The following is a 17198-nucleotide window of genomic DNA, read 5'->3' on the forward strand; positions in this document are numbered from 1 at the left end:
TACTTTGCAGAAATCGCTTCTCCCTTGCATGCTTCACAAAAGAAAGCTGTACCGTTTCGGTGACCAAAGGAAAATGCAGCTTTTGAAGAGCTGAAGCAAAAATTGTGTTCTGAACCCATTATTATCTTGCCAGATCTTGCAAAACCCTTCGCTGTAACTTGTGATGCATGTGGGAACAGCATAGGAGGCACTTTGATGCAGGATGGCAGAGTGGTTGCATATGAGAGTAGAGTTCTCAAAGATGCTGAATTGTACTTGCAGATATACGAGAAGGAAATGTTAGCAGTGGTACATGCTTTGACCACATGGAAACATTACCTTCTTGGAGCTGATTTTTATGTGCAGACAGATCATCAGTCACTTAGATATTTTCTCACGCAGAGAAAATTGTCTGAAAAGCACATGAGATGGGCTAACTTCCTCTCAATGTTTCATTTTCAAATTGTACATGTGCCGGGTAACAAAAATGTCGTGGCTGATGCACTTTCCAGGAAACCACAGCCTGAAGTAGTCTCCAAGAAACCCAGTGTTTCAGCAGTGAGCATTGCTTACAACAATGTGTTAGATGTGATGAAAGATCAGTATGTTAATGATGCTGATTTTTCAACTATTTATGATCAGCTTTCTGATGGTCAAAGGCATGATCACTATATGTTGAAAGAGGGTTTCATTTTGATGCATGGACGACTCTGTGTCACTGATCAGATGCGACAAAAAGTCATAATGGAAAGTCATGCTCCTCCATATGCAGGACATAGGGGAATTACAGCAACAATTTCAGCAGTGGAGCAATACTTTTATTGGCCATCTTTGAGGAAAGATGTGGAAGAATATGTGAGAACATGCATGGTTTGTCAGAAAGTAAAGTTTGACAGGCAGAAGGCACCTGGGTTGTTACACCCTTTGCCAATTCCGGATAGACCATGGCAAAGCATAGCTATGGATTTTGTATTTGATCTTCCATGTACTCCTACTGGACATGATGGATTGTGGACAATAATTTGCAGGTTTAGCAAACAAGCCCACTTTGTGCCAGTAAGAAAGAAAATTACAGCAGATCAAATGGCCAAATTGTTTTTGCAGCATGTCTTCAAGTATCATGGGATGCCTGAATCCATAATCAGTGATAGAGATCCGAGGATGACCAGCCTCTTTTGGAGAGCACTGTTTGAAAATATGGGCACTACGCTGAATTTTTCGTCATCTTTTCACCCTCAGTCTGATGGACAATCGGAGCAGGAAAACTCTACCATCTTGGATATGTTTAAATGCTATGTCTCAGACCACAAAAGCAAATGGGAGCATTATTTGCCTTTGCTGGAATATGCTTACAATAATACGGTGCACACATCCACATGTAAAGCACCTTTTGAAATAGTGGAAGGTGCCAGGAAGATACCTCCCATTTTGGATACAAAAGAGAAAATCTTCAAAGCTGATCGTTTTGTGGAAAGCCTTGAAGAGGCTTACAAGAAGATCAAATATGCCTTGCAAAGAAGTCAGGACAAGCAGAAAAGAGCAGCAGATAAGCAGCGCAGGGAATTGGTATTCACAGAAGGTGATTGGGTTTTGCTGCGTTTTCAGAAGGCAAGGCTGAAAAATAAGAAAGGCAAGGAAAGGTTGTACACAAAGCTGAACATGCGTTACTATGGTCCTTTCCAGGTTTCTGAAAAGATAAACGAGGTAGCTTACAGGCTGAAGTTGCCTCCGCATTGGAAGATACATAATGCCTTTCATGTGAGCTTATTAAAGCAATATCATGGAGATATTCCCGAGGATGTACCTGATGAGGTGCAGCTTGAAGTGGAAGAACAGGATGAACTTCTGGTCCCAGAGCAGATTCTGGCACAGAGAGATAGAAAGCTCAAAGGTAAAGTTATCCGTCGCTACTTGGTAAAATTTCAAAATTACCCATCACTTGATGCGAAATGGATGGAGGAAGGTGAACTAGCAGATTCACCTGGGATATTGCAGCTTTACCTTGATGCTTTTCAATTAGAGCCGACTGCGGTCCTGGCTCCTGCAGGTAGTTCAGCAGAGCGAGCGTCTGGAGCATTACTTGGTGTTCGAGAGGGGGGTAGCACCTCCACTCCCTCAGTACAGACGGGCTCACTGTGATTTCATGAGGTCGCTTGATGACACTGTATGTTTCATCCGAGATACTGAGTTGAAAGTATTTCTGCTGTGAGACTTCATGATATTGATGCATCTTGACTATTGATCGCCGAGGATCATATAGATTTTGAGCAGTGTATATGGATGGATGCATGCCTCTCCTAGCCATATTTTCATTGTCTCTGTATACTATAGCTGCGGCTTTCTTGTATACTCATTTATGCTATATTTCATGCTCGCTCCTGTGTTTTGGGGCAGCAAACTTTGGTTTGCTGTTTTAAGAGAGGGGTATGTCACGGGGGCGTGAGATTCTAAGTACTTTAATGTACTACAAAACCGTGACAACTTTGGTTTTAAAAGTCCAAGCGTGGGTTTAATAATGTGTAATTAAACATGGCATGGTGCCTAGCACATAAGCGTAATTAATCCCTAGGCCCAAAGGCATTCCAAGAGATTAAAAGAGTGGTTGTTGGGAAATGATGATGTGGCATTTTTTATGGGCCATGTACCTTTTCCAGGTGGCTCTAGTGCTTTCTACATGCTCCTTCGCCATTCCTGGACCTTCCTGGGCCTTCTAAACTTCACATGTGTGGTTTTCTCTCTCATCTTCTCCCTTTGTTGAGATTTTGGACTGGTTTTTCAGCCTCCTTCAGCTGAATTCTGTTTTACTTCATAACTCCTCACCCGTTTGGATTCCTCGACTTCCGTTTGGCCCGATGGCTTCCCTTCTGCCTCCCCTTCGTAGTGATATGCTTTTCCCTCCGTGCGTTTGGTAGAACGGGCAGAGTTGAGCACTTCAAGCGGCAAATTGTTTGATATCAAGGTCCAAAACCTTGATATTTGCAAATTATCCCCCTTTTTTCGCTTAGGCAATTGGCGATTGTTCCGTTTTACCCGTCTTTGAGTCCAAACATTAGAGACGTTTGACAAATAAATCTGACACATTTGTTTGTAACTACGATTCCATCATCCTTTGTGATTCTCTGTGTTTAGTTCGCTGAATGAATAAGAAAATCCGTCACTCTTGCCCAGTTCCAGGGCATATTTGTGACAATTTCTCTTAACATGGCCCTCACCAACTCCAGCGCCCTCCATTTTACAGTGGATTCATGAGAGAAAGAGATCAGTAGGGTATTTGTTCGTGACCTCATCTAGAGTTAGGTTAACAGTTAGAGGGAATACTAGAAGGGGCTGATATTTGTATGCCAACTTGGTAATATATCTAGCGCTCAAGAGTTGGATGCAAGCTTATTATCTATTGTAGCAAGTGCCTAGACTGGGCAGTTAGGCTCTAATTTCTAGACCTGTGGTGACTAGGATGCAAAAGATGTAAGTGGGGCCATGGAAATAGAACAAATTATTTTCCTTGGTTGAGACTTTAGGGTAACATAAGAGGTTTATATCCATTTTGTTACAATGATGCACACTCTAAATGTAGAAATATGAAAATTGAACATTACATTTGCTTAAACAATGCCTTGACAACGTTCATGACAACTTTGATTGCCACCTCGCAATTGAAAGAAATCTTCATATTACATGTTTTGGATTTCAACCAAAGGGACTAAGCTCAAATATGGGGGTGGCAAGCAAGTTTTTAGTTGTTCGGGAGAAATTTTCACAAAATGTGAGTTTGCAGCAAAATATGTTGAAGCGTGCAAAAGCTGTATAAAAGAATATTATCTCAGAAAACTTGGCATGATGCAAAGGATTAGTTCAACAAAAGTAGAACAAATTAGGACCCTTTAATGCCCTAGGACCCTTTTTATGACCTTTACAGGACCATTGTTTACAAGAACTGGTGCCGGTTGTGCTTGCAGTTGTGTGTGTGTGTGATTTTTTATTGGCAGATTGTTCCCACCATGATAAAAAAAGCTAAAGCTTTCTATAGTTTCCATTTTTACTTGATGAAGTTAGAGAAGGAATTCTTGTTGGAAAACTTATATAAGGTAGTTGCTTGCTATAGCCCAACTCCCTCGCAAAACAGAAGATTTACCTCGAGATTGAAAGACACTTTAAGGACACAACTTCACTGTGTGTGCTTACTCAACTGTATAGAGAGCAACAAAGATCTGAAAGAGAACTCAGATGGAGAGTCAAAATGGAATACCCATAGAGATATACCATGTAAAAAAACTGCCAACAGATGTAGCATCACCTTCTGTAAACAATCACTGAGGTAAGGTACCAAGCCTGGCTCCGATTGCTGCACTATCTGAAGAAGTGGACGACTCCTCTTCTGCCACATGCCTCTTTGAAGGCTTCAGTAGCTTCCAAAGGTAGAACACTTCTGCAAAGTTCTGCTCCTGAGTCATTGCTGAGAGAGTTCCTCCTGTGCACATCCTACAGTGTATGTCTGCACCTAGGTATGCTTTGGATCTATGGACGATCTGCTCCAACAAGATGAGGCGCACTGGAGTACCAAGACTCCCAACAGCGCCCCAATCAGATCCCAGTGACTGGCACTCTGTCAACCAACCCCGTCTGTTGGCAGCCAAGTCAGCCGACCTGCTGCTCCTGTTTCCTTGTCTATCTAAGGGACTTCCTGCAGGCCAGCCAGCTTTTTGCCCAGCCCATCTGCCCTCTCCAGGATCTTGTACCTGACACAGTATCTGCAGTACCTGCTGACTAGTCCTCCTGTCCTGCTGGCCTGTATCTGTCCTGCCGACCTGTATCTTCCATACAGTCCTGCTGCGTCAATCTGCTACCCACATGGAAGCCCTAAACTAACCCACTTTATGCCGCAAATCATCTTCCTCCTCATATGGGGGGCTCGTAAGTGGAAAGTGGCCCTAATATTCGAACCTTTCTGCCAGTTTGTTGATAGGAAACATTCATTCATAGCTCATATTTTCCCTTTGTAGCATTTCCAATGCTGGGACATACCCCAATTGTAAAGTCTTTCATCTTTGAATGAAGTTCCAATTGAAGAATTCTATGGCCGGGCCATCTTGTACATGGATTGCTGTCATTACAACCTACTGTTTTGGAAGTTTGGTTGGCTTCATAGGTGTTACGTGATTCTTCATCATCCCTAGATTGCCTATTGCTCATTTTTCTCTTTGATGTGTCACTATTTTTTTTGGCCAATGGGATCGGCAAAAGTCCATTTGCTGTCAGTCAGACTCTGGTCTCAGTCAATAATCCATATGGAACAATCCTCTGTTTTTCCTGGTACAAGATTTATTAATTGTAGGTTCTTATTTGGCCTTTAAAAATAATATGATGGGGTGCGAATGACATGAGTAGGGATTCATGGCTGCGATTTTCAGGATTCAGGTGGAGTCAATGGATTACTGCTGCGTGATTGGATTCTCATAATTTTGAGTTCATGTGTATTGGATTTTGTTAAATTTCTGAAGCTTTCTAAGTTTCTTGTTCTTGCGATCAATATGTGGGCCCTACATCTTCTGCGAACTCCTGCAGTGGGCCTGCTGCTTATCTATAAATCAAATGCCTTATCTTGGCCTTTTACATGCAGATATGCTGATGCTAGTGGGGCGGGCAAGGATGTCTATGAATTTGTGAGTTGAATGAAAACTACGTATGATTTCTCTTAGGCATTGAGGGTTTTGGCTTATTGGTTGTTTATTTGTTTTCCTACCTATTATCATTCTTCAGTGTGCATATCCATTGTGAAACATAGTGGTAATCACAACAGGTCAAGGCTGCTGGTAAATTTAAAGAGACGAAGCGGACAGACGGCATTTCAACTTCGGACATTATCATGCGTATAGTAAAAGATTACAATGAATATGTAATGCGCAACCTAGCACGTGGGTACTCGAGGAAAGATCTTGGTGTGAGTTATGTCAAGGTGAGTTTGTTTTCAAGTTCTGGTCATCTTTTGGATATAAAATGGCTTTTGGCAGCACTATGAGTAATTTGAACCTTAGAGTAGGACCTACCATCTCTGCAGTTGTTTGATTTGTTTGACAGATTTACAGTAAATTCTTTTTTGTGTGTTCTTTCTTTGTTATGCCTTGTTTCCTATGTGCCCCTTGCTACAGCCTGAGCCTAATTGAAAGATATCTTGTCTGGCAATTCAAGATGTGGTTTGTGGGTATAACACCTGGCACCGCTCAACAAGTCACACTTGTGACCACCTCAGCGTCTTTCATGTGCTACTATCCAACAAGGAATCATGCAAAGACTGAAACCTTGCCACATGCTTGCACCACTTGTCACACTCGAGACTAATCCCATTTTTCAAGAGTTTTCCAAACGTGGGCGACATTCCAAATCCACCCCTTTATAGGAATGCATTCTCATTCAAGAAGAACTTGCCATACCGTACATTCAATGTAAAGGTGGAAAGAGTCTTAGAAAGGCAGGCAGCCTTACCTTTATGGACAGCATCTTCTGGAGGGCTGCCAAATGTGATAAGCAGAATTAACTAAATGAGCCTCACTCCCACTCATTTGTAGGCATCACATGACTTGACTTTTTATCTCCTCCTCCTCTATGGGAATTCTCTGCCCTCCGCTCTTACCCTCTCTCTCGCTCTCTCTCTTTCTGTCTCTGTCTTTGTCTTTGTCTCTGTCTTTCTATGTCTCTCTGTCTCTCTGTCTCTGTCTGTCTTCTTTGTCTCTGTCTGTCTATGTCTCTATGTCTTTGGCAGTTTATCGTGAAGGAGTAGCACTCATTAAAGAGTTTAAATTAAAACCAAAAGACTCAGTCTTAAACTGAGGTATGGCCAGCTATATGTGTGCTCTCTACTAAGTAGGTACTCTAAATAGATAGAGTCGCTCTTCGCACTCTCTGGGAGCTGCCATGTGCCCTCCGTAGCACATGTATTAGATGGTTTTCTGTTGTCCCATAGACCTGTTGGTCTCTCGTGGACATTAATGGATCTTCTTTCATTCATTCTTTCTCTCTCTCTCCCCGTCAGGCACTCCACTCCATCAGTCCCTTGCCTCTCCACCTCGCAGCTCCTTGCCTTGCAGCAGCAGCGCCTCCCTTTCCGCCTATCTGCCCTTTTTCTCTCAGTAACCTGCGGTGGGGTGGCACTCCCTCCCACTCTCTTCTTCTCTCTCTTCCTCCCCTCCCCTTCTCAGCAGCCCGCAGCAGCAGTGTAACCCTTTCCCACTCTCCGCCTCTCCAAGTTCTGCCCCTTGTAGCAACCTACCTCTTGCCTCTCGCAACAGCGCCTCTCCTGCCCCTCGCCAACACCTTCCCTCCTCTCACGAAAGCCCCTTGCAAGGGCCCCCGTCTTCTCGCTTAACCTACAACAAGGAGTACGACATATGGCAGCTTTGGTAGCCTAAACCTCCAGGACCTCGAAGGGCTTGGGAAGCAAGCTGTAATCGCTGAGGTAATGCAGACTTGCAAGGCCTTACCCCCTACTCCTCAATTAGTCTCTACAATCAAGAATCTTGTTCACACAGAAGTGCAAACAATCAAGAAGGAAGTGATTGTAGAGATGGATACAAAGGCAAATAAAACTGACATTTAGGTTGAGATTAAGGAGCACGAAGACAAACGTAGCAATGCACTGAAGATCAGGATAGGAGGCCTTCGTGAAGGCTGGTTCAATGAGGATATATACAATGAGGCTCTAGCACACATCAAAGCTGCCACCCCAGCATTGAACGGCCGAAATGGGGCTGATTCCATGGAGGGCATGCCATAATTACACTTAGCACACGGTATATGCGAAGCAAGCTTCGTCGCAAGTTGAAAGGGATCAAGATATGGATAGCGGAAGATTTCACATGAGCTTAATTGTACCAAAAGGAGACGGAATAAGGTCAAGTGTGCTAGAAAGGATGAAAATGGCCAATATCTTGTGAGGGATGTCGGCCCATCAAGGAGTCTAAATGAAAACCAGAAGATCCTCTGGCTTATAGTGATGTATGTTGTCTTAATTTTCAGACTACACTGTAAGTCCTTATAACAATTCGGAGTCACTTTATGGACCCCTAGGAACTACCTTGTGCCCCGCCTGAATGATGTATTAACTGGGTTTTTTAAAGACCTTTTGGTCTCTCGTGGACTTTAATATAGTCTCTCTCATAGATCCACGAGGTCTCCTGAGGACTAACGTTAATACCTTTCTCTCTCTCTCTCTCTCTCTCTCTCTCTCTCTCTCGTGTCTTCTTAGCTCAGCCGTCCCCTCTCTTGCTTCCGCTCAGCCGAGCCCAGTCTAGTGCTCTTCCGCTCAGCCTTAACCCACTCCTCTCCCGCTTCCACTTTCGCTTAGCTCAGGGCACACCTCTCTTGCTTTTGCGCAGCCCACCCTCCTCCTCCCCCGCCACCTCTCTCACGCTTTTGCTCAGCCTCCCCCTTTCAAATGAACTCCCTATTCCTCCTCCCCTAGCTAATTGGATTGTTCTCCACCTTGGGCCCAATCTAGGTGTTAGCTTTAGTAAGGAGGGGGGAGCTAAAGAAGAAGCAAAGAAGTTACCAGAAACGTTTTGCAAAATGTATTTCAGAGTTTTTTGTTTGAAATGTTTTGAGATTTTGATTGGAGTTTGGCCTAGAGACACGCTCTAGTTATTCATTAAGAATACATAATATATAAAGTATATGAGATATTGTACCACGAGCCCGACGTAGACGAGATCATCAAGCATAATCAGAGTCAAACAAGGTTGTGTGTTATCACCGACCTTGTTTGGCTTGTACATTGATGAGCTCGAGTCCTCATCACGGTGTAGGTTCTTCGTCAGCTGGCTCTTTTATTCCAATTCTATTATACGCAGTTGACGTGGTCCTACTCTCCTCCTCAGTTGAGGGTCTCCAACAACATTTAGATGCGCTCCAGTATTTCTGTGATACACATGATGTGAAGGTCAACTTGGGTACAAGAAAGTTATGATATTCAACACATCTCGAGCAGCTACACACAAAGAGCAATTTACCTTCGACAGAGCTCCGGAAGCGTCCATAAAAATAGCATCCCATATGGCAATTTGAGCCTATCAGTGCATCCAATAAGGACCGCAATGCATCTATGCAAGCCTTTTTAAGTAGGGCACATCACACTCGCCAGACTCGAGCACTAGTGCTTCCATAGGATTCCTGAACCAAGTCTCTTCTTTTTGACTCATCGGTTCGCCCGACAAGGATGTATGATAGTCCTTTGTGGGGTTAGACTTATCGGAGATGGATTGGTTCCACATAGAGAGACTTTGTCACCATTTGGTACTTCTCTCAAGAAATAAAGTATATTCTTTATTAGAATTGACTTCGGTCAAAGAATGTTGACTTTGGTTAACTAAAAATAAGTTTTATTGTTTTACTTTTGCTTTGCATCGGTAAAAGAGAACTGTGGGAACACCCACAAGGGTCTAGGATTAGTCCAAGAACTAGGAATGCATGCATTTCACTAACCTTTAATGGGTTAGAGTGTTGGAGTTTGTGTAGGATTTCAAAGAGGCTCAAAAAGCTAGAGCAAGTGCAAAAAGCAGGTCCCACAAGGCAAAAAGTACCCTAGGTAGGCTAAAAGCATGAAAGCTTAGCTTTTGTTAAAAGTAGCATTAGAAAAGCAGGTCTAGCTTTTAGCTAGGCCAAGTTTATAAAAGAAGGGGCCTCGGAGCTCCTAGATTTAGTCAAGATTACACTCAGCTGCATGCTCTTTTCAGAGCTAGTTGTACAAAACAAAGTTTATTTCTATTGCAAAAAAGACCTTCGCGGGGGGGTCCAGCCCTTATTTCTCTGCCCTAGTTGTGTCCCTAGTTGTGTACTGTCTTCTTCTTTCTCATCCAACATCCTTTTTCTTGTTGTGAATCATTTCCTGTACTCTTGCACGCTTCCTGAGGTGTCGTACGGCTGATTCCAGCGCCATTTTCACTAGTTCTTGATTGAAGGGTCGATAGCAAAAGAGAGAGGGGTGGTACGGCTGATTCCAGCGCCATTTTCACTAGTTCTTGGTTGAAGGGTCGATAGCAAAAGAGAGAGGGTACGTACAAGGTACAAGGGTCGATGATAAACGCCGTCACGTCAACTAGGATAATAGAAAAATAGAGAGTACAAAGTACTTGTATCTAGACCTAGGTGTCACATAGGACTAAGTGTCCTATGTGGCCTAAAAGGTACTAACACTACAAGTGCCTATATTTATACCTACAAGGCACATACCATGGCTTATAGGGCATGACTAGAACCACTAGGAGATGGTCTACAAACCCCCCTCCATGGGATGGGCTGAAGTACTCTTGAAACGTCTCAGAATACCTAGTATTTTGTGGTCATGGTGGCACATGTTCATCCAAAAGGATATAGCCACCTATGAATGTACAAGGGATGTCAGATCATGTAACAAAGGGAACCAAGTGTAAAGCCTATCGGAAGATTTCGAACTTGGGACGAGGAAGTGCCTTTGTAAACATATCTGCTATGTTGTCCTCTGTGGGAAGATAGGACAACTCTATGTCTCCTATTGACAACCGCTCCCGAACATAATGATAGTGAACTTCAATATGCTTGGTACGCGCATGAAACACTGGGTTACGCGCAATCGCCAAAGCACTCTGGCTGTCAGTGTAGACAATAGTGGAGGATGTCTGGCGAATACCAAGATCTGTAAGTAAGTGTCGAAGCCAAACACACTCTACTGTAGCGGTGAAAGCTGCCCTGTACTCAGCCTCACAACTAGATGGTTGCTTCTTGCTGAGCCAAGAGATACATGAATTGCAAAGCAAAAAACAATTGCCAGTATGTGACACTCTGGTGTCGGAACATCCTGCCCAGTCACTATCTTTGTAAGCATGCATGGTAAGTGAACCCTGATCACCATCGAAGAGGGCTAAATCCTGAGTGCCTCTGAGATATTTGAAGACTCTCTTCACTGTCTGCCAATGTTGTGAACTAGGCATGTGCATGAATCTGCTGAGCTGAGATACTGCATACTGTAAGCCAGGTCTGGTGTGACATAAATAAATAAGGCATCCAACAGCCTGCTGATAAAGAGTGATATCACATGGTGAGCTCCCATCATGAGCTGAGAATTTGAAGCTAGGGTCCATTGGAGTAGAGATTGGCTTGCAATCCTCGAACTGAAAACGATCAAGGAGCTGTCCAATATACTTGGCCTGTGACATCATGATGCCCCCCTCAACATGAGCAAACTTAGATGCATGGGAGGAATTGCAGCTGCTATGCGCAGATTTTGGCTTGCCCATAGGCTTGGAGGCCTTGCCTCTTCTTGTCTGTTATGAAGCAAATGCATGATCAGGAATAATGGCTTGTCTATTAGCTCGACTTTGCTCTTCCTGCAAAAGCAAAGTAGCTAGCTGATCAAAAGAATAGTGGTCTGGATTACCCATGGCCACTAATCGAAGGGTTGTAGCAAACCCTTGATATGTATCTGGCAGTCCATTCAGTGTGGTATTGACAAGCTGTGAATTTGGCACCACCTCATCAATGTTGGCAAGTTGTTCCGTGAGGTCCTTGACCTTTGTCAGGTATGCATCCATAGAGTCACCTTCAGTCATACTGACTTCCTGTAATTGCCTTCCCAAATATGCAACACGTGCTTCATTGCGAATCTGATAGAGAGAAGCCAATTTATCCCAAGCATCCTTTGCTGTCCTGCAAGACCGGATGTGTGGAGTAATGATTCTCTTGCATGATAAAGCAATGCATGAATGTGCATTTGCATCTCTTGCATCCCATCTTGACTGTTCCTGAGTTGGAAGAGTAGTAGCAGAAGTGCTAGAAGATGAGGCATCAGGAAAAGTACCCCCTGCAGAGGGACCAGCAGTAGAGGCAACCACTGTAGCATTGGCTGGCCTCAGATCAACCCCAGAAACAATATTCCACAAATGCTTTGCAACAAGAATATGTTTCATGAGATAAGACCACATTGGATAGTTGGTGTCATCCAACTTATCATCTTCACAAAGAACACCAAATAAGTCTTGATTGTTCCCAGCCATAGTAAATCTGATACCCTAAAAGAGACCTGAAAACCCTAAAGCCTCAAGGCTATCGCTGCAAAAAAACTGGCTGTCCAAAAATGACAGCAAATATCTGCAAAATTTTGACCCAAATCAAAGGGCAAATGTAGATCTGACCCAATTGTGACTGTGGCAGGCAATGTTCACTGCAAAAACAGCAAAGCTGGCAAAAGCCCCAAATTTAATGAGGGCAAATAGGCCAAAAAGAGGGCAAATGCAGAAAAGCCCCAAATTTTGCTGAAATTTTTTGGAAATGTGACGCAATGTATGATAACTTGACTCAATGTCCTGCAATCTGACCCAACGTACAGCAAACAAACAAGAGATTGCAGACCAAACTCGAAAGCCCCAATGTTCTTGCAAGAAATTGCAACCAAAGAAGGTGAAAAGAACTGGAAGCCCCAAAAAAATACCAACGTCCTGAATATGACCTTGTACGTGCAAAACCTGTATGGAGATCTCGAAAGAAGTACTAGCTGTACGGACAGCTCAAGTACAATGTACAGTGATTGTACGGATCAAGTACACCGTACAAAGTAGGGTGTACGGCTGAAGTACGAAGCCCTGAAGTACGGTTGAAGTACGGAGGCTCCCACGTGCAGGTACGACGTGCAGTACTGACAAGTACGCAGTGCAGGTACAAATCAATTACTAGACCTTCCGTATGCCTGTACGGAAGATGAACGGTGATGCAGGTACTGATGTACGGAACGTAGGTACTCTGTATGACGGTGCAAGTACGGACGTACGACACATGTGCGTAACAGGTACTGCGTACGAAATATACCTTGCAGATACGTACGGGAGGTAAGTGCAGATACGTACGGTGGCACAGACTGAATGCAAGTATGTTGTACGATGGCGCAAGTACAGCAATGTACGGCGGTTGTACGGGCAGCTGGTACGGATTGTACGGAAAGGGTGCGCATGAAGAAGATCTGGGCTTTGATATCACTGAAGGGTCGATAGCAAAAGAGAGAGGGAAGGTACAAGGGTCGATGATAAACGCCGTCACGCAAGGTAAGGTAACTCTATCATGAAAGTCGCACAAAGAGTCTAAAAATTATATGAGAAATGAACATTCCTTCTTACAACTGGGGCCTTTCACATCCCATTGGGCATCCACATATCTTGCATAGCCTCTGCTACGTCAACTAGGATAATAGAAAAATAAAGAGTACAAAGTACTTGTATCTAGACCTAGGACTAAGTGTCCTAGGTGTCACATAGGACTAAGTGTCCTATGTGGCCTAAAAGGCACTAACACTACAAGTGCCTATATTTATACCTACAAGGCACATACCATGGCTTTTAGGGCATCACTAGAACCACCAGGAGATGGCCTACATTGGTATGGAAAACCTGTTTTTGAGGTCGAAATCCTGCTGCGAACTGTTTTCCAGCCACTTGGGGCCACAACACCTACTGCGATTTGGATTTCCTGCCTCCACTAAGCCCTGGATTTGCTGCGAATTGCTCTGGGAGGCATTGTCTCTGCTGCGATTTGCCCCAAAGCCCTGAAGTTGCTATGATTTGGTTCCAGAAGAGTGTTTTGGATTTGTGGGATCTGTTTTCAGACTTTAGGTTCTGCTTCTTGCTCACATGATTGTAGTAAGCCATTGGTCACGCATCATAGGGTTAGGGACCTTGGTACCACGACAGCTGTACGATGCACATCTTGTGGTGTCTGAAGGTGTGTCGGATAAATAAATGTGTGGCTTTAGGTGATTTGAGGTTCTTTCTACAAGGAATAAAGTGGGCTTGCTTGCTGAAATGATCCACTATCACCCAAATCATATCATGGCTGTGGTTTGTCTTGGAAATTGTAGTAATGAAATCCATGGTGATGTGTTCCTAAGATCCTTCAAGAATTGGTAAAGGCTGCAACAAACCTTTGGGTTTTCTTTGTCATGCTTGGCTTTTTGACGCGATAGACAAGTTGAAATGTAGGCAATGGTGTCCTTTTTCATGTCAGGTAAAAAGAAACATCTATCCATGGCTGCAAACATAGCCATAATGCCCCTATGGCCAGCATAAGATGGATTATGACATTCTTCCAATACTTTGGATCTAAGTTATTTTGTTATGCATAATTTTTCTTGCATGAACAAGTATACATCTCTGAGGTGGTAGGCATGATGAGTGCCTCTAGTTACCAGTTTTACCCATATCTGAGAGAAATCAGCATCTCTCACATAAATTTTTTTTAACGTTTGTCAATTCATTATGGTATGTGACTGAAATGTGATGGATCCTTGGTCTATGAGAGAGTGCATTTGTCACTTACATTTTCTTTTCCAGGAGTGTACTAGATCTGAAAATGAAATGACTGCAAAAAGGTTGACCATTTCATATGTCTCTCTCTTATCAGAGGCTGCTTTAGGAAATATTGGAGACTTTAATGATCGGTCGTTACTAGGAAATGTTACCCTAAAAGATAGTGTTTCAAAAGCTTTAGAGCATGAATTACAGCCAAGAGTTCTTTCTCGTAAATATCATGATGAAGTTCAGCATCTCTTAACCATCTACTCTCATAGGCCACCGCATGCTGATCTTCGGTAAGAGCAGCCCCCACTTGCTTGAGATGCTACCAAGAAAGGTTTTCCCAAATAAGGAGTAATAAGCACATGGCCTGTCGTCAAAGCATGCTTCAAATTGTTGAAGGATTCTTTTTCTTTTTGGGTCCATCTAAACTTGATAGTTTTCTTGATTAGGTCATGTAGAGGGGCAAGAAGTTTAGCAAAGTGCCAAATGAACCTTCGGTAACATGAGCATAGACCCAAAAAAGATCATATCTCATGAGCATTCCTTAGGTCTGTCTATTCTATAATTGTCTATATCTTGGCCGGGTTCATTCGGACACCTTCATGTGAATTAATGTGCTCTCTATAGTTTTGTCCTTCTTCTGGACTAGTAAGATAGTAGAGTAAAAAGGAGAGCTGCTAGGTCGGATCAAACCCTTATCCAGTAGTTCTTGAACTCGTTTAAAAATTTCATCTTGTTGAGTTTGGCTAACTCTATAAAGTGGTCTATTCATAGGTGAGGATCCATGAGCTATATCAATCTTGTGATCTTCTGATCTTTCAAGAGGAAGGTGACTAGGAAGTTCTTGAGATAAACAACTTGGAAACTCCCTAAGAAAGTTTAATCTTTCTTGCATAAGAGGATTTGAGCTTTCTTCATTATCTTCCTTTGCACAGTCAAAAGTAAGGAAAGAATATATTTTCTTAAACTAGAGTGGAAGATCGTGAATGACTTACCATAGGAATAGAGTTTCCTGATACTCTTGCTGAAATGCTAACATCTCTACCCTTATGTTGAACCATTAGAATGTTCTTTGTGTAATCAATTGGTGGGTTGACTTGCTTATGCCAGGGTATCCCGAGAATCACATCAGCCCCTTGGATTGGAGCCACCATGAAAGATAAATGATCTAGGTACCCTTGAATGTGTACCCTTAACTTGCCACCAAGAGGATATACCTTGTCTTCTTGGCTCCTGAAAGCCCCAAATGTTTCCTGGGCTTCTCCTTGGTCTTCTAAAGCTATCTCCAAGTTATGTGCCAACTTATAAAATAAATCATGAGTAGCAACACCATCCAGCTGAAAAGAGCAGATTGATCCTTTACTCGATCCCAAGTTTTGAGCAAACTAAGCGCACCTGTGTCCCCTTCTTTTTGTGGAGTGGTCTCTACATTGTCGACCACCGGAGTCTTCTTGCTTTGGGCTACCTCCATTATTGTTGGGGTTGAATATGTTGGCCTTTGGGCATTCATAGAAGTTGTGGCCTCGTTCGCCACACTTGAAGTACCTTCCCTTAGAGTAGTGCTTTTGGTGTTGTTGAGGAGAAAGAAAACTGAAGGATCTTTCATTCTTCTTTAGAGGAGGTTGACTCCCCTCCTTTTGTTCTTTCGGGTAGGCTCTCCCCTTCCGCTCCTTCGAAGAGTCTTTTCAGGAACTTTTTCTTATCTTTGGGGTTACATTTGCTAGAGAAGGGCTTCTTCTTCTCCATCTTCAAAGCCACGTTGATGGTGTCTTTCTTTCTTTCTTGAATTCTTTGGGCAAGAGGTGGTCTTGCAGCTTTTCTTGAAGTGCTTCCAGGTATGGATCTGCTGTCCAGTACTTGCCATGGCAGCAAGCACGGTCTTGCATATGTAAGGCCGCAAATCAGAGCTTGGCCTTCTCTTCATACTTGTCTCCTTCAAAGAAGTACTTGAGATCTCGAATAGCAAGACTTCGGGCTGATCTTCTTTGGGCAAGAAGTGGTCTTGCAGCTTTTCTTGAATAGCTTCTAGGTATGGGCCTGCTGTCCAATACTTGCCATGGCAGCCCACCAATGTGAAGCACGGTCTTGCAGATGTAAGGCCGCAAATCAGAGCTTGGCCTTCATACTCGTCTCCTTCAAAGAAATACTTGAGATCTCGAATCCAGGCCAGCAAGACTTCGGGCTGATCTCTTGTTGAACTTGAAGAGCTTGTCTCCAAGGGGTACTTTATATTTAGCATATCTTCGTTTCCTTGTGTGCCCTATAGGAGATGGACTTTGGGGATCCACTTTCTACTTCGAGGAGGGGGAGCCGAAGATGACTTACCCTCCTTGTTGGAGTCATGGATGTCTGCATGGCCTCTTCCTAGGGATTGGGGCCCTGATTCGTGGGTTCCCACCTGGTTACTTTCCGGAACTTGGATTTGCTGGGCTATATTGGACAAGAGAAAACTCAATTCATGGAGGTTAGGAGGAGGTCAGGACCATGAGTTGCCATGATGGGGGATTGACTCAATAGAGAACAAATAAGAAAGGACTCGACAAGAGAAAGCACAGAGGATGGGACCACTACCTAGGCTTTGATACCAATCAAACCTCTTTGTGCTTTTTAATGACTTAGACAAAGGATCTACAGATTTATTTTGCTGACTTTTACAAAAGGCTCTTGGATACATATTGCGAGGGAAATTGCATACTTGAGAGTTTGCAAAACTCGAGCATTTGCTCAATTGAAAGTAACAAACATGCAATGCGCCTTACAAACTTGGACTTAAACTCTTGAGAGAGAGGACATAGATATGACTGCAGGACAAGAATGCTCAAGTTGAGCTATATACAAGAAAAACTAGAACTAGTGAGAATTCGACTCTAGGGGCACCTCAATCTGCAAGGAAGATGCCTGCAAAATCACAACTTC

General features: G+C 43.3%; 1 protein-coding gene across 2 annotated transcripts in view; it reads left to right on the forward strand.

Moving 5' to 3' along the window:
• The window catches only part of LOC147891425 (choline-phosphate cytidylyltransferase 2-like), a 125323-nt gene that overhangs the window by 40139 nt on the left and 67986 nt on the right, over positions 1 to 17198 (forward strand). For both annotated transcript variants that reach the window (XM_087389317.1, XM_087389316.1), the window contains exons 4-5: positions 5597 to 5639; positions 5777 to 5932. In XM_087389317.1, the coding sequence (XP_087245443.1) occupies positions 5597 to 5639; positions 5777 to 5932 (199 nt within the window). The remainder of the gene's footprint in view (positions 1 to 5596; positions 5640 to 5776; positions 5933 to 17198) is intronic.

The sequence above is a fragment of the Dipteris shenzhenensis genome, chromosome 18 (genome assembly GCF_047967505.1).
Source record: "Dipteris shenzhenensis isolate YYH24624 ecotype China chromosome 18, Dip_SZ_1.0, whole genome shotgun sequence".
Taxonomy (NCBI): Eukaryota; Viridiplantae; Streptophyta; class Polypodiopsida; order Gleicheniales; family Dipteridaceae; genus Dipteris; species Dipteris shenzhenensis.